Source organism: Phaseolus vulgaris, chromosome 4 (assembly GCF_051622355.1).
Source record: "Phaseolus vulgaris cultivar YP4 chromosome 4, ASM5162235v1, whole genome shotgun sequence".
NCBI classification, from domain to species: domain Eukaryota; kingdom Viridiplantae; phylum Streptophyta; class Magnoliopsida; order Fabales; family Fabaceae; genus Phaseolus; species Phaseolus vulgaris.
The window spans coordinates 13,161,591-13,185,091 of record NC_143501.1 but is presented as its reverse complement, the minus strand read 5'-3'; the positions used below and the strand labels follow the sequence as shown (position 1 = coordinate 13,185,091).

At 34.5% G+C, this 23,501-nt stretch overlaps 1 protein-coding gene across 1 annotated transcript; it reads right to left on the bottom strand.

Moving 5' to 3' along the window:
• Positions 1 to 224: 224 nt before the first annotated feature.
• Positions 225 to 5,863, bottom strand: LOC137837279 (uncharacterized). The gene is made up of 7 exons (XM_068646238.2): positions 5,128 to 5,863; positions 3,817 to 3,960; positions 3,173 to 3,522; positions 1,750 to 2,494; positions 1,546 to 1,642; positions 1,408 to 1,462; positions 225 to 575 (listed from the first exon to the last, which is right to left on the bottom strand). Exons 1-7 carry the CDS (start codon positions 5,615 to 5,617, stop codon positions 513 to 515), a joined length of 1,944 nt encoding a protein of 647 aa, XP_068502339.2. The 5' UTR covers positions 5,618 to 5,863; the 3' UTR covers positions 225 to 512.
• Between the last annotated feature and the right edge of the window lie 17,638 nt (positions 5,864 to 23,501).

Genomic DNA, 23,501 nt, shown 5'->3' with positions numbered 1-23,501 from the left:
AAAAATTATTCAAATTCTGTTAGCCTTCAAATTATTCCTTGCAAACTTTCTCCCTTCACATGAAGGGATGAAATGACAACAGAGCATGTTTTCGTCACACCATTAAATTATTCCTTGCAAACTTTCTCCCTTCACATGAAGGGATGAAATGACAACAGTGCATGTTTTCGTGCAACCATTACAGTACAGCAACTAAAGAAGGGCTAAGCACAATTACAACTTGCTAAACCAAAATTGTGACAGAATAATTATCCAAAATTTGAAGAGTAATATAAAATGAAGTGTTACAGATGATGAGAATGCATGGCTAATCTTCCTGGAGAGGCGAAAATTTGCACTCTTCTCTAGGATAGGTGAATACAGACAGAAATGTCCAAAATTTCGGGACAGGAAGGCTCATTAACATTATTTCAAGGTGAGAAAATAATACAAAAACATGCGTGCAACATATTCGGCTTCTAAATAGGGATCTTGCACGCCCACAAAATGGTGATGGTACAAATTTGCGTAGTTTATATCCAGACCTGTTCTCTTCCGTATTCTCTTACAATTACAGGCACACTTGTAGGGGGAACCTGACAATAAAAATGCCAAGCAAAACACGTTTTCTTAGTAAATCATCACGATCTAAAAATGAAACAAATATAAAGGGCACTGTGACCTTTGATAATAATATATATAAACAATCACTAGGATAAAGGCCTCGTTTGCTAGTTCTTACCGCCATTGAACGTTTAGAGGGATGGTTCTTTATCTCTATTCTTCTAATATCCCTCCTTGCTTCATTTCCATATTTTCTTTTTGCTTATATAAATGTTCAATGAATGAGGAAAAATTGAAAACAAAATGTACATTGTGTTGTCCTGAACCAACAAATCCTAAAAGCTTATCTGGCCAACACTCGGGAATGGTTTCTATACTGTATTATTTCCCTGACACTGCCACGAGCCTTTGAGGCTTAATGCATGGATATAATGCACAACCTCATTGACAGTTTGCAATTTTCAACTTTTTTATTAGAATAGAGAAGTGAAAAGGTTACAGCTCAAGCTCTAGACCACTTGGACACCAAGGCTTTATGCCGTATCATTATCTAATGAACTAACAATGCCAAACTTAAGCTTTTAAGTAATTACGTAAATAGTTTTATACGATGTTATAACATCCTCTACGAGTATTTTTCCACTTTTTTTGTTATCTTTTATTTTAATCTTTTAGGATTTTCAAAGCGGTATTATATCCTCATTCAAAATCTTTTTTCCAAAAATAGTGAGAAAATTTGTGTGCTCAATTCATCTAGACAAATTCAAGGTAGAAATAATGCAAGCTATAATAAAATCCTGAAGCTGAATTTTAGGCATGTTTTAGCAGCAAAGACAAAAATACTCTTACGATTTCAGTACTTACCATGCCATAATCTGTGACAATCATTGAAACATAATCTGAAGGTGTTGCATCATAACTGCAATCAATTTAAATAAAAGTGCAATGTTAAGAGTAAGAAAATGAGAATTTGGAGGGTATCTTATCAATATGAATGCTTACATCAGATTTAAGAGTTGCAGATTTTCAATATTGGCCCAGCCATCCAAGTGGTTGACATCCTCTCTACCCAGTACATTTGAAATTACATCCGGATCACCTGTAAGAACATCATAGAAACATCAACCTTCTTACAGAGATAATGCAAAAGCTAACTGTGAACTGTAAATAGAATCCTCATCTTACACAATTGTTAGATATACATACCAAGTTCATTAGAGCATATTGAGTCCAGCTGTACCCGTTCATGAAATTTATAGGCCTCACAACATACTATGACAGGTACACGGAATGCATGAGCAACCATAGCAACACATGCAGTCCCTACTCTTGAATATACTGTTCCATTAGATAAAACTGATGAAGCACCCAGAAATACTCGAGTAACTTCATGCATTATATAGGAAACAGCATTTATATGAGTGTATGTACAGCTAAGACCTTTCTCCACCAGCCTGCGAAGCAAAAGTTTCCCTCTAAGCTTCGGAGAAGAGTCAACTACCACAACACGAAACTGTCTTCCCAACTCATGTGCATGTAATAGTATCATTTTAACAGCTGACGAGGATCCATAAGTTAGAAGAACATCACCATCTCTTATTTTGGTGACAGCATGCTTCACTATCACCTTGTTGGCGAGTATAATCTTCTCACTAATAAAACGCTCAATATCTGACTGGAGAGAAGCTTTTGCTTCTGATTCAGACAAGGTCAAAGGTAGCTTGGCTATCCGACTTTTGAGAAACCTAATTGCATTTCCCATGCTGATTGACAGAGGTCGACACTCAATAAGAAATGATACATAACTACTAATTTTTGCTGTTAAGTCTCTCACAAGAGTCTTCTCTCGTGGAACCTTGTAGTCTTTGATGGCCTCCTGAAATGCTTGTAGCATTGCAATACACCGAGCATTGGCACCAGATATATCTCCAGTTAGGTACTGCAAACCCACCTGTAACATAAAAAATGAAGATCTTAAGATTTGAGAAAAAATAGTTAAAAAGGTCTAGGTCACAAATATCGACCCAGGTCCTAAAAACTTTCCTACTCATTAAAAATAAAACACATGTTTTAATTTTGAATTGGCTCATATCCTTTCTGCAAATGTATAGATAGACGGCTAAATGCACTTTACTTTCATGTGGATGTCATTCAACTCAATCCTTAAGTTGAAGAAGGTATGATAGGCAACAAGATGCAGTGCAGTACAACGGTCAAGGAAATTGACTATTGCATCATGCTAGTTGGATAGATTCCTTTCACTCAACAGATTTAGAGAAATTGATCTATATAAACTACACTACTACACAATCAAGTAGTACTTGATCTTTCTTTTAGCTGCTCCTCCTTCTGTTGGTATTGATAACTAAGGAACAAAGGAAGCACTGATGGTGCCTATCAATGAACCATACAATGTAATCTACTGAAAAGGGTGTTCAGAGTTACTATGCAAGTGACATATGTTGATGCATTCAGTTTTCGGAAGGTCTCACAGTTCTGCTTGGCATTGCAATGCTCCCAGTGCAGTACATACTACATTAAATTACTATAACCCAAAAATAACTACAGTAAACAAATCCCGCACCGAATATGTAGAATTGTAACAAGATGACATAACAAATGCAAATACCTTATAAACAGCCGGGTGCACTGGAGAAAGATGGAAAAACCTTGCCTCGAGATCTGGAAGCTGACTCCCATGTTCATACTGTGGCAAATGCCTGAACAACTCAACTCTGTTCCTAGCTTCAGTTTGTTTCACCACTGCACGACGCTTAGCTTTCTCCACTCGGCTCTTGTCATCATACTGCATGCGTGGTTGAGGAGCATCTTTTTTTCTATCCTTTTCTGGTGGAATCTCACCTCCCTTCTTTTCAGATGCTGCAACAGGTGCATTATCAATTTTCTGAGCAGGCTTTGCAGCTTTAGCCGGTTTGGCATTCGCTGAAGCTGCAGTTCCAGATGCTTTATTTCCTTCAGCTAGAGACACGATTTTTATTGAAGCTAACTAATCAGCATTGTCAATGAGTTGTGCAGAAAAGTGACCCATGAAAGAATATCATAAATTCCTACTTTTAGGCATGTTAAGATCATTAGAAACACATTATTAGGGTCCATGAACACAGTAGTTCTGACAAAGAATTAGTCATAAATAAGCATTAAGGAATACAATGAGCACAAAATTGCTTATGACAGATAATATGTGCAGCTTAAAAGCACTTTCAGTCAAATAGCTTAAATAAAGACTCATAGGACACATTATCAACTACGCACCTTTTGCTGCAGCCTTTGCAGCTCTTTGAGATTCTTGAAGAGCACGTCTTTCAGCTTTTGAGGTTTTTGGTTTCTGTTTTAAACTAGCAGGTTGCTCTTTCACTTCCACTGCTGACCCTCCTCCTCTGCTTCCTTTTTCTTTTTCTAATGGGAATTAGGGAAGAATATGAGAAAAAAATGATAACAGAATCAAGCAAAAAGTAAAATAAAAGTAAAAACATAGAGACAACATATTTAAACTGTTCTCTTGACCTACATATTCACATTGATATGAAACAAAATTCAAAACTTTTAGTCATTTCAAGCCTGCAAATAGTAAAAATTGACACACAATCCAAGTAGATATTAAAAGAACATGTAGCAAAAGATATATTATATATTCAATAAAAATGCAAATAAATAAATATAACTTCAACTTCTGTTCCATTTCTTGTAAACATTACAAGGAATTCAAACAAGTTCGTTCTTTCTAAGCCTGCGATGTAATAATCAAATTCACAAACTATATAGGGATTCCTTCTCTTCATGAAACACATTACATTACTTCTCAAAAACCTGACCCTATCCACTCTGGATCTTACGAAGATTGATTATTAGCCCTTGCCTTTAAAAACAGTTTCTCACAAGCTACACTACACAAAAGCTCATCTAAGTGCATGTTTGAGTTCAAATTAAAATGCCAACTAAAGTAACTTTTGGATTCTCTGGGATTCACACTGAAATACAAACTAAGGCTATGTTTGGGGTCTCAGTTTAGATTGCTCCATACTCAGTTTGGAAAGTATATGCTTAATTTCATAACATGTTTGGCTACTCTTAAAAGTTCGTTTATACATTAAAAATTTGTCTTGTAACTCAATTTTGTAAAAGCCAGATTTGAGTTGCTAATGCAAACCCAGTTGCAAACTCAATTATACCGCAAAAAAAAAAACTATAATCCTAATGCACTATCATGATTTACGGTGAATGTTTATATGTTCAGTTTCCATTGAGAAATTGATTGAGAATCCAAAATTAATTGGTTTGAAACAATTCTAGTGTTGGATTCAATATTTTATACCAATATTTATTATTAATGTCCCTTTACAATAAACATAAATCCCATCACTTCAAAACCAATTTAGCAAAATTTATTCCGTTCAAATCAATAATTCTGCAAATGCTTTCCCAACCGCGCCCTAAATCACTTAAACCACAGTTCCTACTTTCACACTAAATACCACAAAAATTCACATTCAAAGCATATTTCCACCATTTATCATCCCAAACCACTTCAAATTCAAACCAAACTAGAATTGACAAGAACCTCACCAGGAACCACTAGCGAATCATTCACCACCGAAACTGTTGTCAGCTCACTCGCCGGCACGACGACGCTCGCGGCCGCTGCCGCCTTCATCGCCGTCAGGTCGAATCCTCCGCGGGGGAAAGACGACGCTGCCACCTTCCCACCGTTTCCCTTGTAGAAGTCGCCGGCGATCCTGCTCGAGTACGACGAGGACGGCAGAGCGGGCGAAAGCGGCGCGGGGAAGAAGTCCACGGTATCGAAGGAGGTTCCGCCGCCGCTGGAGTCTGCCCGAAGGGGGGATGCGGCGGGGGGCGCGTGGAGGAGGAGGTTGTCGGAGAGGTGGCGCGGCGGCGGGATCATGACAGGCGAAAGGGAGCTGGAGACTGGGGGCGAGGAGTGGGTCGAGTTGGGAGGACCCGATTGGGAGCGTTCGGGCGGAGCGAAGAACCCGACTTGGCGGAACTTGGGTACGGGGTCGATCACGGCGCGTGGGGCGCGGCGAGAGGGATCCATCGAAGAAGAAGAAAGAAAAGTAGGGTTTACGAGAGAGAATGACTGTGTTTGGATGGAAGCGAAATTCGGAAGGTTTTCTTTTGTTTTCTCGCCAAAATTTTGAGGGGCTGGAATTTCATCAAGTGAAGTAAAGCAAAGAGTGAAACCGTGAAACCACTACTAACACACACAGGCTTGCTTTCTTTGCAGCCGAAATCAATAATCACTTGTTTGTGATGGAAAGGTAGATAAGTTTATCATTATGGTGGGCATAAAAAATTACCTTAATAAACTAGTTAAAGGTTTTGAATTATGGTTAATAATTTAAATATATAGATATGAAAATTTAAATATATACATATATATAGGTATATATAGTATTAAGATTTGTACACTTTATTTCTAAAATATAAGTTGTATTTTATAAGAGTCCGTTCTTGAATTGTATTATTAGGAGTGTGCCTTTTCCTGGATAACCAGTGGTCTTAATAATTGCATATAGAAGGAATAAATGGTACTAACATCAATTTTTTTTAAAAAAACAAAAAGTCTTATTTTTAAAGTTGTAATGAAAATAATGTTTTTATTAGAGTGTATGTGTATAGGGCCATGAGGCAATGTCCATCACTGGTGACTGGTTAAGTGTATGTCAAAAGCACCTATCAAGAAAGGGTTAAGAAATAGGAGCTTAAGAGCCACTTTGGGTTGTTCCTTAGACATTCTATATGTGTAGGTAATAGAGTTTTGTTTCTACCATTTAGTAAGATTACTAGAAATTATTATTTTATTATTGAAATTTTGGGAATCATTGAATCTTGGGATATTGGGATTCATTTTCTAGTACCTTACATCTCCATCTTTCATAACTTAAAAATTGATCCTATGAAGGCTCTCAAGGGACAGAACATCTATAAATAGGATACATCCTCTATAGCACAGGTGAAGTCATTGACTTAGTCACCTCTTTGAAGTAGAACAAGTTGGCGCTCACTGTGGAACAAGTAAAATTTTTCCTACCTCCATGAGAAACCATTATAAATTTTTGTACTTTTAGAATAGAAGAATAGACAAAATCACTAGAAACTAGAGACAAACAGTTCAACTTGCAGAAGATGATCATGTTCCAACTTTGCAACAAATCTTGGAAATCATGAAAAGAGTTACAATGAGACAATGCGAAAGCAAGAAGGAGAGCAGATGAAGCATAAGCAAAATAAGACTGATTACGTGAAGAAGCAAAGTAGTCGTGTCACCTGATGGAGGAAGCATTACAAGCCCATGAAGAATTATAGAAAACCAATGAAGAATTACAGTAAGCCTTGCGTCAACAAATGTCTCGTTAAGGATAGGCCGATCCACAACCCTTCTCCTAGGCAATCGTGGGGGAACAGGTATCGTCGCACTACATGGTACCCAAAATCGTGCCATTTTATGGGTTAGGAGATCCCGAAATCAAAGCCTTTCGGGCTCAAATGTTAATCTTGGAGGGCTCAAATGTTCCAAAGCAAGACATTCGTAAGAACCTTCACGAGAATCGCCTTATAGTGGTTTAGCGTAATTCCCGATAGAGCCATTACCTCTTTCCAAACTTCTTCTCAAATGTTTGTAGAGCAATTTATTGACTAATAAAGTGAAGCCTCCTCGAATTGTTTATCTTTTTTTTTATATATATATCAAACAATAGGAGAATGAGCCTCTAAAGAATTGCTTTAATAGTTTATGCGACATCTAGATAGGTAGTAATCAACCAAAAGAGGAAATGTTTGTTGGTGCTTTCATCAAGAGAATTCGAGCCAACCTTTTTAGTGAGTCATTAATTCATAATAAGGATGAATCTATGGCCAAAATCCAAAAGCAGGGCCTCGTTCCACAAATAGGCTTAGGAGGTAATGAGACAAAAAGATGTTAGAAGAAAAATGTAAGCAACCTTTGGAATACAAGGACAATAGCCATGAATGGAGGTTGAAGAGTGAGGTTGACCATTAGTAGGGCATGTGGATCGGTGGTATGTACTTTACGTGGTTCAAAGGCCACAAGAGGAAAGAGAAAAAATGAAATGTTTGGCTTTCACATTATCATGGAAATAGATCATTGAAGACGATAAGGTATTCAGCAAGCTGCATTTTCCAAAAAATCGACTTCTTGGTCTTTGAATATCATCAAGTCCATGGGCACGATATGGAAATATCTAATGTCTTAGCAAATCAACTCGCCAAATTTGGAAAGAAGGTCACTTAAAGAATTGTGAAAAGTGATCATGAGCAACAAAACTAATATCAGGTCCTTGTTCTCAAACTGCCACGGAGCATGAGACACCCATTATACAAGATTTCAACATGATAGTAGGAGGGCTCACAGGAGGGGGGGTGACTAACTCAATTCGTAAACGATATTCTCAGGCTATTTTCTCCTTTATGACTAGGAAAATTAATGGGAAGACGAAGGATGGTGTAAATGCTCGTTTAGATTTGATTGAGAATAACATACAAGGTGAGTTGGCACCAATACAGGTGTGTAAGCGTACATATTTGCCCCTATCCTATTACACCATGTGAAAAGATGAAAAAATATATTTTTTCCAATGTCTAAAGGGTGTGAAAGTGCCACAAGGATATTCATCAAATGTAAAGAGCCTAGTATCGTGATTATTACACCTTGATGCAACAGTTATTGTCGGTAGCTATTCGCGGGATCTTGCCATTTGTTGTAAAGTCATTGATCCAGTAAAGTTAGATGTGTTGAAGAAGGATGAAACTTCTTCTCTGCCAAGTCTTAGTGTGTGTTTGATGAAGAAAATAGCAAGTTTGCTTTCAAGGTTGTAGTGTGTAATTAGGTGATCTTGTATATAGGTTAGAGTGAGTTTAAGGTTGCCTTTTGCTTCATGACCTACCTTATATGCCTAATCAAGGTAGTAAGATCAAGCACAAGAAGTGATTCAATGTTTTCCTAAAAGATCTTAAAGTTTTCTAAAAGAAATCAGGTTACTGCACAAAAATAAATTTGTTTATTTGTAAAACAATAGATTTATTTTTAAACTGCTGAAATGTTTTTCAAAATTCTGTTAGGGCACCAAAAAAAGTTTGTTTCAGCAGTTATTTATGTTAAGGTGAGCTGGCAGTTTTTTAGAGAAACAATTTGTTTGTTTTGGATTTAACATGTTCTTTTTATAACAACTTTTAACTGTTTTTTGAAAAGTTGTTATAAACTGCTTTCTATATAAAGATAGGCACTTCTCACATGAAAGGTATTTGTGCAATCACGTTTTAAACCGAGATCAAACGTTTTTCAGTGAGTTAGAAGGATTTGAATGATTTTTTGAAAGGTTTTGCAAAAAGAACTTCAAGAGTGTTTGTTCTTTGGATGCCTTGATCTTGGTAAAGGTGTTGGTGTTGTTGTGCTGCAATTTAGGCTACTGTTTTTCAGTTTCTTGCATCTTCTTCCAGGTGTTATCCTTCCTTGATTCATTCCTGTGTAAGAGTGTTTTGCAAGTCACTTCTTGATAGGGTTTCTTGAAGTGCAAGTAGTTGAAATAGGGTTTTTCAGCTTTGAGTGCCTTGTTCTAGTAGGGTTCAAAAACTGCAAGGTGTTGTATTGATTTGAGCTATTTTTAGTGAATTTCACCTTGGAGTGAGGTGAAACTGGATGTAGCTCTTTATGAGTGAACCAGTATAAACTATGATTGCATCATTCTTCTCAATCCCTGCACTCTTTACTGCTTAATTGGATAATCTGTCAGGAAATAAATCTGTTCTTTCAAAATTGAATCTATTATTTTTGGGCTCGCTCATACTGTTCTTTCTTGTTATGGAAAATTCTTTTAATCACAATTAGGCTTTCTGAATCCGAGTGTTGATTGCTTTAAGAACAAACAATTTCTTTGCAATCTCTTTGTTAAAGATTCACTTTCTTTAAAGAATTATATTAAAAGAACTTGTGTTGATCTCTTGGTATAAATCTTGTTCTTATAGCTACTGTAAAATAACTCATATGGTTATGGAAAATTTCTTTGTTTGATCTCAATACTAATATGAACCAGTTCTGGTTTTGATAAAGTGTGCTAACCAATAAATCTATTCTTTTCAATATCAATTTGTTCTTTTTCTTTAGGATTACTATAAACCAGTTTGTGTTTGTGAAAATTTTTATAACTTCAATTCACTCCTCCCCTTTGAACTTAGACACTAATAGACCCAACAATTGGTATCAAGAGCTAGGACTTGTATTTTACTCAAGTTTGTGCATTATGTCTGAGTTTAAAATGCCTTTTGCTGAAGGTGCGTCTATTAATGAAAATCTTCATGGAATCTATTGACATGGGAATTTGGGATGCAATGGTCAATGGACCTTTTGTACCTATGCAGGTTGTCAAAGAAGAAACAATGAAGAAGCCTTGGTCCGATTGAAGTGAAAGTGAAAGGAAGAAGGCTTAGTATGATTCCCATAACTTCTGCTCTAAACATGGATGAATTCTTTAGAGTATCTCAGTGTAATTCGGCTAAAGAAATGTGGGAAATATTGGAAGTAACACATGAAGGCACGGATGATGTTAAACGGGCTAGAAAGCATACCCTCATCCAAGAGTATGAATTCTTTAGGATGCAGCCAGAAGAGACTATGGCATATGTGCAGAAAAGGTTTACACATATTTTAAATCACCTCACTGGAATAGGTAAAGTTTTTGACAAGGAAGAGCTCAACATAAAGGTGTTGAAGTGTCTTGACAGAAGCTGGCAACCTAAGGAAACTGCAATCTCTGAAACCAGAGATTTATCTAAGCTGTCTACAGCTGCCTTGTTTGGGAAATTGATGGAGCATGAGCTAGAGCTCAAAAGACTGAAAGAACAAGAAACAATGGAGAGAAGAACTAAGGGAATTGCCTTGAAGACTAGCATAGAGCATGATACAAGTGAGGAAGAGGAGAATCCTGAACATGATGAGACCTTGAGTCTGCTAACCAGAAAATTCAACAGATTTCTAAAAAGGAAGAACCGAGACATAACTCAACAAAGAAAAAGGTACCCTAAATCCGCTTTTTTGAAAGTTGTAAATCACTTCAAAAAAAGGTTCACTATCTTATAAAAATTGTGGTTAAGTTTGCAAAAGGCCAATCAAACTTTGAAACTCTTTTTGCATCTCAAAAATGTGTTTTTAGCAAATCTGGATTGGGTTTTAATCCACACAGCAAGAAAAGATCAGTTGCAAAACCATTTTCAAGCTGCTTTGAAAAACAACCGATTGAATTTTCGAAACAACCAGTTGTTTCATGCTTTTATTGTATGAAGAAGGGCCACTCTGTTAGATTTTGCAGAGTTAGGAAATTTTCTATTCCCAGGGGTGTTTTGAAATGGGTTCCTAAGAATTTAAGGTTCCTAATGATCCAATTAATGCCCATGGACCCAAATTCACTAGGGGACTTAAATCTTTCTTGCAGGTACTCTTCAGAGCCAAGAATCATTGGTGTGAAGAATGAAGCCTCAAGGGAAAAGTTATGAAGTGAATTCTTGAGTGCAATTCTCAATTGAACAAAGAATTCTTTAAAGTCAAGTGACATCCTTAACTCATTTACAGTGGCTGTTTGAAAGAAAAATATTCAAAACCTAAGAACTATTTGTCTTTTCATTTATCGATTTGTGTGCTTGGTTTACATTGATTAAATGAAATCTCACAAATTATTTTTTCTCTTGACTAAATCTATTGTGGTATATCTCTATGCAAAGGTTTATGTAATCAGCATTATGCATTTCCATCTCTGTGAAAGATCCTTGGTTTGTGAAATTCTCAATTGTTGTCTCAGTAAAACAACTGATTGTTTTCACGAAACAACCGATTGTTTTGGCAACATTGTATTAAAGTTGTTTTGAATTTTTGTGCATGGGTACAACTGTTTCTTTTCATTCAAAATCTGTTATGAGTCAAAATTACATTAATTTTGGCTTTGAATACAATCTTATTGGGAGTTATTCTGGCCAAAATCGAATATATTCCATGGCTTCTTAGAAATTTAAGTGCCTTTTATGGATGGTAAAATCTGGACTATGTTGTCACTGACAAATCTGTTTGTGGCTGGCGTATGGCATATTCCCACTGCAACATATTCTTTCTATGTTGAAAAACAACCCACTAAATGCCAATGTATCTTAATTGCTTTTTTCCACTTAAATACATGTGTTGGTTCAACTGATTTTTCACAGGATCAACCCATTGTTTTCTTCTGTTACATCTATTGAATATGTTGGGTTCTCTTCCTTCTCTAAAATTTCACCTTTGTCTCATGGATTCAACACCTCCCTCATCAAAAAGGATGAAGATTCGTGCATTAAAACGGGTGGGAACCTTGAAAACTGGTTTTTAGGGGATGATGAGAAGATAGAGAAATTCCTACATGAATCTTGTAGGAAAGCCATCACCTTCAACTGGCTGAAAGGGCAGAACCTCATTAAAGTGAGAAAAGTCTTGAAGGAGTAGTTGTTGAAATGGTTTCAAGAGATGTCAGGGAATATATATCCTAATCTAGTGAAGTTTTTCTATACAAAACTCCATATTGTTGGTGATAATCTTTGCTCACACGTGAAAGGGAATGAAATGGAGATAACTCCAAAAGTATGGTCTATTGTAACTGGGTTAAAATATGTTGGGCTAAGAATTAATAAAGGAAACATTGGGGTTGTAGAAGAATTCAACAAAATGCAGTATTATAGAAGCAGCCTAAAAAATCTTCAATCCAAAGTGAGGAATTTTTCTGTGGGAGGCATGAAGCTAAATGAAAGAATTATTGCTTTCATTGTATCTTGGATGTTGACTCCAAGAGGGAGCAATCATTCGGTCCTGATTGAGGAGGATCTAGTTCTTATCTAATGCATCATGAACAAAATCAAGATCAATTGGATTCACATTTTCAAGGAACACATGCAAAAATCTATGAGGTTAAGTGATTACCACTATCCCTATGTTATTTTTATCTCTAAGTTTTTGCATTATTTTGAAATTGATCTTGAGGAGGAGCTATCTAAGATGGTGAAGCCATCACATGAAGTTAATGATGGTTCACTCAACACGATGGAATTAAAAAAAATTGGAGGTAAATGGATCAGGACAGATGGTGACCAAGTTGGTTCTTTAAGTGAAATTCATGTTGAAGATGATGGAGAGGAGCAAGCTGCTACTGCTGCTGGAGTTGATGGTGATGATGGACAACAAGCTGGGGAGAGAAAGCAAGGCAATGAAGGTCCAAGTGCTGGAAACATGGATGAACGTATCACTTCCATGTCACCCTTTGAAAGGTTGATGATAAGCCGCATGGACAACTTTACATATGATTAAAGAAGCCATCATGAGTTTTGTATGGCAAGATTCCAGAACCTGGATGAACAGATTGAAGCTATTCAGAATCATCTGTTTGAGCTTCAATATGGCAAGGATGATTGATGAATTTCATGCTTCAATGTTTATTTTGCCTAAGCTTGATAAACACTTTTTTCTCTTAATTCTGTTTTTATCCCTTCTCTCAAATTCTATTTGTGAAGAAAAATAGGAGGAGATTGATGTGGTTTCTGGTGTTTTATTTACTGCTATAACTCTGTTTTATAATGTTGTTGTTATTGCTCAGTTTATTATGTTGCTGCTATGGCTCTGATTTATCTTTTATCTGCACCTCAATTCACCACTGTTTTAACACTAGTTTCCATACTTTGTTTTTTGGTTTTCTTATTGAATAGATTATGCAGAAAACTAGTTTTTGGGTGATTTTCAAACCTGGCTTATCCTGCTGCTATGTATGCCTTGTATATGCATAATTTCTGCTTTGCAGGATCTGTCAAATTCAAAAACGACAACACAAACAAACCAGAGATTTTTCTTCATCAAATAGGGGGAGATTGTTGAACAAGTTGCTTTGCTGTCTCCAAATCCAAGTGGAATGCATGAAGATCCTTATTGTTGGTTGTGTGTGTGTCTAGAGTTGTTGAATTTGTTAATCCACTCTAATTGATGATCCAAGGTTGTTTGATTTTAATCCTTTTGAAAAATATGTGTTTTCTAAGGAAAGTGAAAAATCAACCTGTTGAAATTTCTATTCAACTCGTTGTTTTACATTCAATGTATTTTAAAAAGGATTTGAAAAAGCTTGACTTTGTTTGACTTTATTGTCCAGCCAATTCAATCGATTGTTTCGTGTTTTCAATCGATTGTCTTTTTGAAAACCTTACACTCTTTAAATTTGCTTTTGCTTTGATTTTCAACATTGCTGATATAAACAACTGATTGTTTCACAAAGACAACTGGTTGATTTTCTGCAATCAAGTTAAAAACAATTTTCTAATTGGCTGAATTGATTTCTAATTGATTGATTCTTCATTGTCTTTCAAAATACCTTCAATATTTGTGAAAATCTTTCGTAAACAATTCACCCCCCTCTTGTTTAAGACCTATAATTCTAACATAATGCTCTAGCAACTTTCCAAAGGTGTGTGTATTTTTGCGTATATGATCAAGAAATGTGTTGAAATATTCTTGGATGATTTTTCTGTGTTAAGGTCTTCTTTTGACTTTCAATATTTGCGAAAATCTTTCGTAAACAATTCACCCCCCTCTTGTTTAAAGCCTATAATTATAACATAATGCTCCAACAACTTTCCAAAGGTATATGTTTTCTATTTTTGCATATATGATCGAGAAATGCGTTGAAGTATTCTTGGATGATTTTTCTGTGTTAGGGTCTTCTTTTGACTTTCACCTAGCAAATCTTGACATCATACTGAAGCGATGTATGGATACAAATCTTGTGCTAAATTGGGAAATTTGTCATTTTATGATCACAGAAGGAATTGTCTTAAGCTATAAAATTTCTTATAAAGGGAATGAGGTAGATAAAGCAAAAGTTGAAGTCATTGAGAAGCTACCTCCACCAGTTAACATTAAAGGAATTAAAAGTTTCCTAGGGCATGCTGGATTTTACGTAAGTTTATTAAGGACTTCTTCAAGATTCCAAAGCCTATGTGCAACCTTCTCAATAAGGATACTTCTTTTAAATTTGATGATAATTGTTTAACTGCTTTTAACATTTTGAAAGAAAAGCTGATTACTACACCTATCCTAATTGCTCCTAATTGGAAATTTAATTTTAAAATAATGTGTGATGTTAGTGATTATGTATTAGAAGCAGTATTAGGACAAAGGAAAGAAAGAATTTTTCAAGTCATACATTATGTAAGCAAGGTTTTAAATGAAACTTAAAGTAATTACACTACAACAGAAAAAATTACTTGCTATAGTGTATGCACTTGAAATTTTTTTTATCTTATTTGATAGGCTTAAAGTTATTATTTTTACTGATCCTGTTGCAATTAAATATTTATTGAATAAATATGATTCTAAACCAAGGCTTATAAGATGGATACTTTTGTTGCACGAATTTGATTTAGATGACCCTCATTTGTTTAAAATTAGGGCAAATAATTTGCTAAGAAGATGTGTCCCACTAGATGAAGCTAAGAAAATTATATGGAAATATCATAATTTATCATATGGAGAACATTTTAATGGGGAAAAGACAGCTGCAAAAATTCTTCAATCAAGTTTCTTTTGGCCTTCATTATTCAAATATACACATGCTTTAGTACAAAGATGTGACATGTGTTAAAGAACAAGAAGCATATCTAGAAGGCATGAGATGCCATTACAAAATATTCAAGAAATTGAAGTTTTTGATTGTTGGGGCATTGATCTCATAAGACCATTGCCATCTTCTTTTTCTAATGAATATATATATAATTGGCAGTTGAGTATGTCTCTAAATGGGTTGAAGCAATTTCATCACAGCATGCAGATTCTAAAACAATCATTAAATTTCTTAAAAGGAATATTTTTTGCATGTTTGGTACTCCTAGAGTATTGACAAGTGATGATGGTTCTCACTTTTGTAATACCCAGTTGAAGAAAGTTTTAGAACATTATGGGGTTAGTCATAAGGTAGCTTCATCTTATCATCCACAAAAAAATGGCCAAGCAAAAGTTTCTAATAGAGAAATAAAAAAAAAAATTAGAGAAAACAATGGCATCATCTAGAAAAGGTTGGCCAATCAAGCTTGATGAAGCTTTGTGGGCTTATAGGACTGCATATAAAATGCCTACTGCTCTTTCTCTATTTTATTTGATCTATGGGAAAGCATGCCATCTTCCAGTGGAATTAGAATACAAAGTATATTGGGCAATGAAGACGTTAAATTTAAATGATAAAGCTGCTGGAGAAAAGAGAAAACTTCAAATATAGGAACTTGAGGAGATGAGATTAAATGCATATAGTTCCTCAAAACCCTATAAAGAACGCACACAAAAATATCATGACAAGAAGATTGTGGAAAGAAATTTTCATATTGACAAATTTGTGCTATTATTCAACTCTAGATTGAGACTTTTTCCTAGAAAGTTAAAATCCAAGTGGTCAAACCCTTATATTGTGAAGGAGGTTATGCCTTATGGAGCAATAAAGTCAGAAGTTCCAATATCACATAGAAGCTGGGTAGTAAATGGTGAAAGGGTAAAGCCATATTTGGGTATGAAAAGGAAAACCTCACTACGATGATTCTTTTAAATGAATCCTAGATAAATAGGCGTCAAGCTATAAGACATTAAAGAAGTGCTTACTAAGAGGCAACCCAATACATATTTCAGTTTTATGATGATTTGTTATCTTTGTTTTGATTTTTATCCTTAAAAAACCATGTTTTTATGCAAAGGCGCACACGCGTCATATGTCTCGCCTAGGCAAGTTTCACAACGTAAAATTCAATTTTTATGCAGGGAACCTCGCCCAAGCGTAATATATCTCACCTAGGCGAGGTTGACGGTGTAAACTTAGTATCTCTTGTAGGGAACCTCGCCCAGGTGCATTAATCTCACATAGGTGAGTTAGTCAAATACACAAGGGGTGGTCTCTACAGTAATCTCGCCCAAGAAGGACAAATCTTGCTTCTGCGAGATTTCACTTATACAATCTCGCCTGACAAAAACATATAGTTCACTTGAGCGAGTTTAACGGTCTAAAAGTACAAACTTCTAGGCAACCCAATCCCTATACGCCTCCAGATCAATTTGAAGCTTATGTAGCTTGTCCTGAAGACATATTCTATTATTCAAGGGATAGATCTAGCAAATGAAGCAGGGTCATCTACATCTATAGATGAAGACTTTAATACAGAGCTAGATGACTTCCTAGGAAGAGAGGATTAACAAAAATATGGTTTTATTTTTCTATTTTTCTTTTCTTTTCAGTTATTTAAATTTTGTATTATTTGTTTATTTCTTTTTCTTTGTATTTTCTTATTTGCTTATTTTTTGTTATTTTGTTTTAAATTGCTTTTATTGTTACTCTTGAATAATTTTCTTTGCTTATTTTGTTATTTTTATGGCTTGAATTATATCCTTGAATCATTTTCAATTTTAAATTATTTGCTAAGTGGTTTTCTAGTTTTATTTTTCTTAAATAAATAAGAGCTGCAATATTAAATTTGAATTGTGAAAAAAAAGACTTTGTATTTAAATTTTAAAATAATGAAATTATTAGACATAACTTAGAAAAAAAAATATGATTGAATCCCTATTCAAATTTAGTTGAAATTGTGATACATGAAAATTTAACAGGATGATTGATTAAAACAGAGAATATCAAAATAATAAGGAATGAGTAAACCAAGTGAGTGTGTGAAACTTAAACAATATTGAGAGTTTTACTGATGAACTAACAGTTTTGGTTGCTTAATTTTTATTTTATGTTACATCATAAAAGAGCATGAAGATGATTGAGGCAATTGTGTTAATTAGGAACCCAAGGTAAAATAATCAACATTTATCTTATTAGAATTCATTTTTTTATCCCCTTTGAGCCAATACTTTTTTTTATTATTGTACCCTAAACCTTGAATAATATATTTCCATAGATTAAATATATATATATATATATATATATATATATATATAGAGAGAGAGAGAGAGAGAGAGAGAGAGAGAGAGAGAGAGAGAAGGAAAGGGAATGGTTGATTCTAATTGTTGAAAGTTCAAATAGTTAGAAATAGGAAGAATTTATTCTTATTGATTAAAGAAAGAGAAAGAAAAATTCAAGTTAAAATCATGAATAAGTAAAAAGAAAATGAGGAAAAGTGTGAAGTCAAAGAAAATGGTGATCATATAACATATATGTACAATAATTGAATTGTAGGTATGTTCTTCTTCTTTAAAATGTGCATTTTGTTATCTGGAAAAACAATACTTTTTGGAAGCTTAACCTCATTATAACCTTGTTAAAGACCTTAAGATTCATGCTTTTAATATGTTTGTGATATGAAGATGAAATGAAAAGCAATTGTGTTTGTTATGATTCAGTGAAAATAGAGAGAAACACTTACCTGTGAGCATATGAGAAGAAATTCCTTGATGAATTATCATTTTATTGTTTTAGTTTGATTCTGGAAGTTGATTGTATCTATAATTTGCTATATTTAAATTTGGAAGCAACACAAGTTTCTAATTTTATTTGTTGTTTAGTGAATAAAGTTTTTTTGATATTTAAATTCAAATATGATTTAGTTATATTTATTTACTTTGCTCGAGGTCAAGCAAAAATCTAAGTTGGGGGAAGTTGATAAGTGTCATATTTCAGTAATATTTCATATTAAAATACAGGCACTTATGGATATTAATTGATAAAATAACTATAATATAACCCTTAATTTATGAATTTAGACATTTTTAAATATTTTGTGATTGTAATATGAATAAGAACAATTTATTCCCAAATTTTTGTTAATTTCAGGATTTTAGGAAAAATAGGAGATGAAAGGGAAAAAGGAGAATATACAAGATATAAAGGGAAAGCTGGAAAGCTCCAAATACTCGCTCAAACTCGGGTAAGCCAGAAGCTCCCAATGGATCTCGCCAAGTGAGCTCAATCACGCCCAAGCAAGATCACTCTAGAGACGTTGGGCCTATTTTCATCCAACATGCCCAGGCGAGCCCAATCACGCCAGGTGAGAAGTCACTTAGTCCAAGCCCAACTAGGTTAAACATGAGGTGTGAGGCACAACCCTAGACATCAATTCGGAGAATAGGAGGTGATAGAAAACCCTAGAGGAGGTAACCGTCAAGGAGAAACATCCTGGATCTTCTTTTCTTGTTTTCCATGCTTGTAATGGCTAACATGAGTAGCTAATTCTACCATTTGGGATTCAGATTAATCTGTTCAAACTCTTATGTATTGATGTGATTTTTAATTATAATATTTTGTTCTTGATTGATGATTAGTATTGTCATTTTATTTGTTATGTTTGTTCACCATGATCGAGATCCTTAGATTTGACTGAAAAGTATTTCTATGTTTTTTACCCAAATTTTGAATGCTAGGAATATATTTGAAAGGTTAATTGTTATCAACATCTAATCGTAATCCTAAAGAGTTTTTATAAATATGCAAGGAATCGATATTTAGAAGACTCTATTAATAGTTTTATATGCGAGGAATCGATATAAATGAATTTTATATGGGCATCAACATCAATTAAAGGATAAAATATTATTATGCTTTTCAAAATACAAAAGAGTAAGAAGGATGAACCTCAATCCCAATTTTCCCAATTGAACCAACAAACTCTTTGACTTACTTTCTTTATAATTCTTTCAATCATTATAACAAACTCCCAACAAACTTTATTATTTTGTTTTCTACTTAGTGAATCTTTACTTGATAATTCAATTATTCCTTGTAGGTTCAATATCTTTTCTTAAGGACAAATTATTACTTCTAACATGGTACACTTGTTGTAAAATAGTCATCAATTGTCAAATCTGCTTATAAATTGCTAGAGAATGAGGACAATGGGGAAAACAATATTATTTTGGACCAGTTTTGGAATATTAAGGCACTACACTCTGAATAATTTGTTAGATGGAAAGCATTACTAAACAGCGTTGCAACTAAAGATAATTTGCATACTAGTGGCATAAAGCTAGAAAACACTATGTGTGTGTTGTGTCATAGGGATATAAGAATTGTCAATCATTTGTTTTTTGGGTGCAATATCACATGGTTTGTATGGAATCAATGCTACAAATGGTTTGGTGAACTCACTATCTACCAAAATCCCACTTTAAACAGTTTAAGAGTTTGCGATTATTTAAGTTTGGAAATAGGATGTGGGGTTGTATGTGGGTAAGCATAATTAGTAAGATCTAGAGACATAGAAACAACATAGTTTTTAAATTCTTGATTCGGTTGAAACTTTCATAGTGGCACCACCTAAAGCTTGGTCATGGATAACATGTAAAACTAAAATGGTCAGTTTTTCATATTGTTGAATGGTACATTGATGCAGTAACTTGCTTAAAATCTTTTAAAATTATAAACACAAGATACCCAATCAATAATACTTTTTTTTTATCTATAAACATGTCAGTTATGGCTTGATCTTAGTGCACATGGGGATAATACATATTGAATGAAGCCAGGAAGAGGACAACATATTAATGTGGCAGCTGTTCTGATACAACCCAACTAGACAATGAGGTAACCAAGGACACAACAAACACTTCACAATTAAGTCAATCATCTCATCATCCAAGACAAGGCCCCACCAAACTTCAGAAGGACCTCACCAGAAGAAGAACTAGACATAGGCTAAAGCATCAAATGTTCTTTGTTATGGTCTTTTTAAAAGATCAGTTTATGTAAATAAGTTGGGCTGACTTTTGGGGGTCCAAATAAAAGAATAAGCTAGAGTATGGTGTGCTTAGTAATTTGGGTCTTTGCCCAGCCCACCTTTAGGGTTTCTTTAACCTACCTTCTATAAGGTTTCTAAAAAATGACACCCGTACCGCTTTCACTCTTGCTCCCCAAGTCACTCTCTCCTATATAAAGTGATGCAATCCTAGCTTGCATTGCTATGAGTCTTTTGTTTTGTATTTTGGGGTGCGAAATTTGGTGGGATTGGGTATGTAAAATGGGTGAAAGAAATTGTGAAGTATTGGTGTATGGAGAATGATAACGAATCTTAAGAGAGGTTAGGTCAACTCCTAAGAAGATTCAAGCAAAACACTAATAGAAGTGCAAACTTGACAGTGGGAATTTCTTGGGCAGCATTTCTTTACCAATTCAAATATGTTTTACAAGAGTGCTAACACTTGTATTTATAGTGCTATAGACAGGCAAGGTGCAAGCTTCAACCCTAAAAAAACTCTTCAGATGGTCTAGAATTGCATTGGGTTCAAGGAGACCCAATTCTAACTCTAGCTAGACTCTTTCTTTTTCTATTTACACTCTACTCTAATTGGAAAAATTGGTCTAAAACATGGCCCAAGATAATGGTCGGAATACAAGCCCAAAATAAAGCCTATACTACTTTGTACAAATTTATAAGACAAAGAAATTTGGAAGAAAAAGTTAAAAATTAGTTCTCCATAAAAATAGAGTTTTCTGAATTCATTTTTCTTCTTATTCCATTCTTCTAGCCATGACCCTAGTTAAAGTCCCAATATTGTTAGAAAGGATGGCTTTAAACTAGAGGGGGGTGAATTGTTTAAAGAGGGTTTTCGCAAACTTTTAATCCAAGAATGAAATTTCTTCGAGAAATAAATGATAAGAAATTCAGTTTGCCAAAACACAAAGCAAAAACAACAGCACCAGATAAACAATCAGTTGTTTCACAGAAACAATCGGATGTTTATACCAGTTTGCAAATATTAAAACTGAATTTAAAGAGATTAAGGATAGAGAGAATGCACACAGATATTTATACTGGTTCACTCTAAACCTACATCTAGTCTTCTCAGAAACCAATGAGGAATTCCACTAAGCAATGAAACCTAGATCACTTACACCATAACTAAAGAAGTGACATTGATCCCCTCAACACACACACTCCTCTTGGTCAACACACCAACACTAAGAATGTTGATCTTGATCCCCTCAAGAACACACAACACTTCTCAGCAAACACACAAGGTTTCTTTCAACAGATACAAGGATTACACTTGTTTAGAGAACAAATCTGAAATCAATACAAGAGAAAATCCTAGCTCACACTCTTTGATCAATCTCAATCTCTAAGCAATCTCAACTCTTTAAAAAACTCAAAATCTGTGAAAAACTCAAATCTGTTTTTTTTGTATATATCAAAGATGTTGTTTGTTATCAAATCTTAACAAACGATTAATTGCATTTAAAGATTGGTCAAAGCATTAAAAACTGGAGCGTAAACAGTTAGAAAATCACTTAATGCAGTCAAAGCACAAACCATTTCTCTGTTATGGTACCAAAACAAACAATCGGTTGTTTCCACGAATCAATCGGTTGTTTTGGTTTTAACAGCAAGTCAACCATAAAAACAGTTTTCAACCTTTTCTAAAAACACCTAAGTATAAAACAATCAGTTGTTTCGACAAAACAACAGGTTGTTTTTCACTTAGCTTGAAAAACACTTTTCTTTTAAAAGGATTGAGAGTGCTTATGCTTTGGATTCAATCAAGAGTGGATTACACATTAAATCTACCCCAGATCCTATCTAAAGGACAACTCAGCAACAGCAAGCACAGCCAGCCTTCATCATCCTTCAAAGGGTTTGGATTCTTCAAAGCTTGACACCACTTGGTTCAACAAATATGTGTCTTTCTGGATGGTCCTCCATCATAAAGGGTATCTTGCCTCATGTATTTTTACACATTGAATTTTGAAAGTAAAGAAAATCTGTCAGAGTTTTTAGTGAGCTGAGTCTCCCATTATTCTTGGGTCTTATCTTGAGTGCACTACACTTCAAGTGGCGTCTCTACACCACTCATCTTGGAGTCTCCTTGATGACTTTTTACGGCAAGTGCACCCTGTAGTCAAAAGTAATAATTTGTCCCTCAGAACGGATATCATTCACATAAGGAACAGTGACTTATCAAGTACAATAATCGCTAAATATAAAGCAGAACAATAAAAAGTTTGTTAAAAGTGGTTGTGTTGGCGATGATCAATAAGAAAACAGACAAAAAATTGGTTGCTTCAAGTTGGAAAATTAGGGATTAAGTTTCATCTATCTCACTCTTACGTATTTTGATTAGCATGTTAACATTATGTTCTTTGATTGAAATTGATGCTCGTATAAAAGTCATTTACATTGATTCCTCGCATATAAAATTCTTAAGAATGTTCCCTAAATATCGATCCCTAGCATAATTATAAGAAAAACTTAGAATCAAGCTCAGAAATTAATAACAATTAACATTTCAAGTCTATTTTTAACATTCAAATATGTTAAGTATTTTTGTTTAGGTCAGAACCCTAAAACTACTTCCCATTCAGATTAAAGATCATCAAACATGTCACAAATATTTAAAAGCAAAACAACAATATCAATAATCAATCAAGAACAAAATATTATATCATTATTAAATATCACCTCAATACATAAGGTTTTGAACAAATTACTCCCAATCCCAATAGGTAGAATTAGCCACGCACACTTCTAGCACCTTCCATTCTCTCAATTGGTTACAATTCACTCAATGGTGTTTTCCTCTCAATCTGATACACTAGGGTTGTGCCTCTAGCCCCCTATTTAACCTAATTTTCTAGGGTTATGTGACTTCCTGCGTCGCGCTCATGGGCTTATTGATAAAAACATAAAAATAGCCCAACTAATCTGACGCATTCTCACTGCTGAGTTGAACTTTTTTCTCTCTTTTGTGTGTTCTTGGCCTTCCAACTTTCTCCTTTTAGCGTATATCATTCTTCTTTAGTCCAAATCTCCATTCTTCCTAGAAACTTGCAATTAACATCAAATTTGGGAATAAAATGCTCTTATTCCATTAAAGATCATTAAAAAATGTAAAAAGGTATAAATTCATAAATTAGGGATTATTTTTTATGTAAATTAGCAAT

Coding starts and splice junctions, on each gene's coding strand:
- LOC137837279 (XM_068646238.2), bottom strand. CDS start 5,617: ATGGATCCCTCTCGCCGCGCCCCACGCGCCGTGATCGACCCCGTACCC. Junction 1,463..1,545: donor CTGCAACTCTTAAATCTGAT/GTAAGCATTCAT, acceptor AATTGATTGCAG/TTATGATGCAACACCTTCAG. Junction 576..1,407: donor TTGTCACAGATTATGGCATG/GTAAGTACTGAA, acceptor TTTTATTGTCAG/GTTCCCCCTACAAGTGTGCC.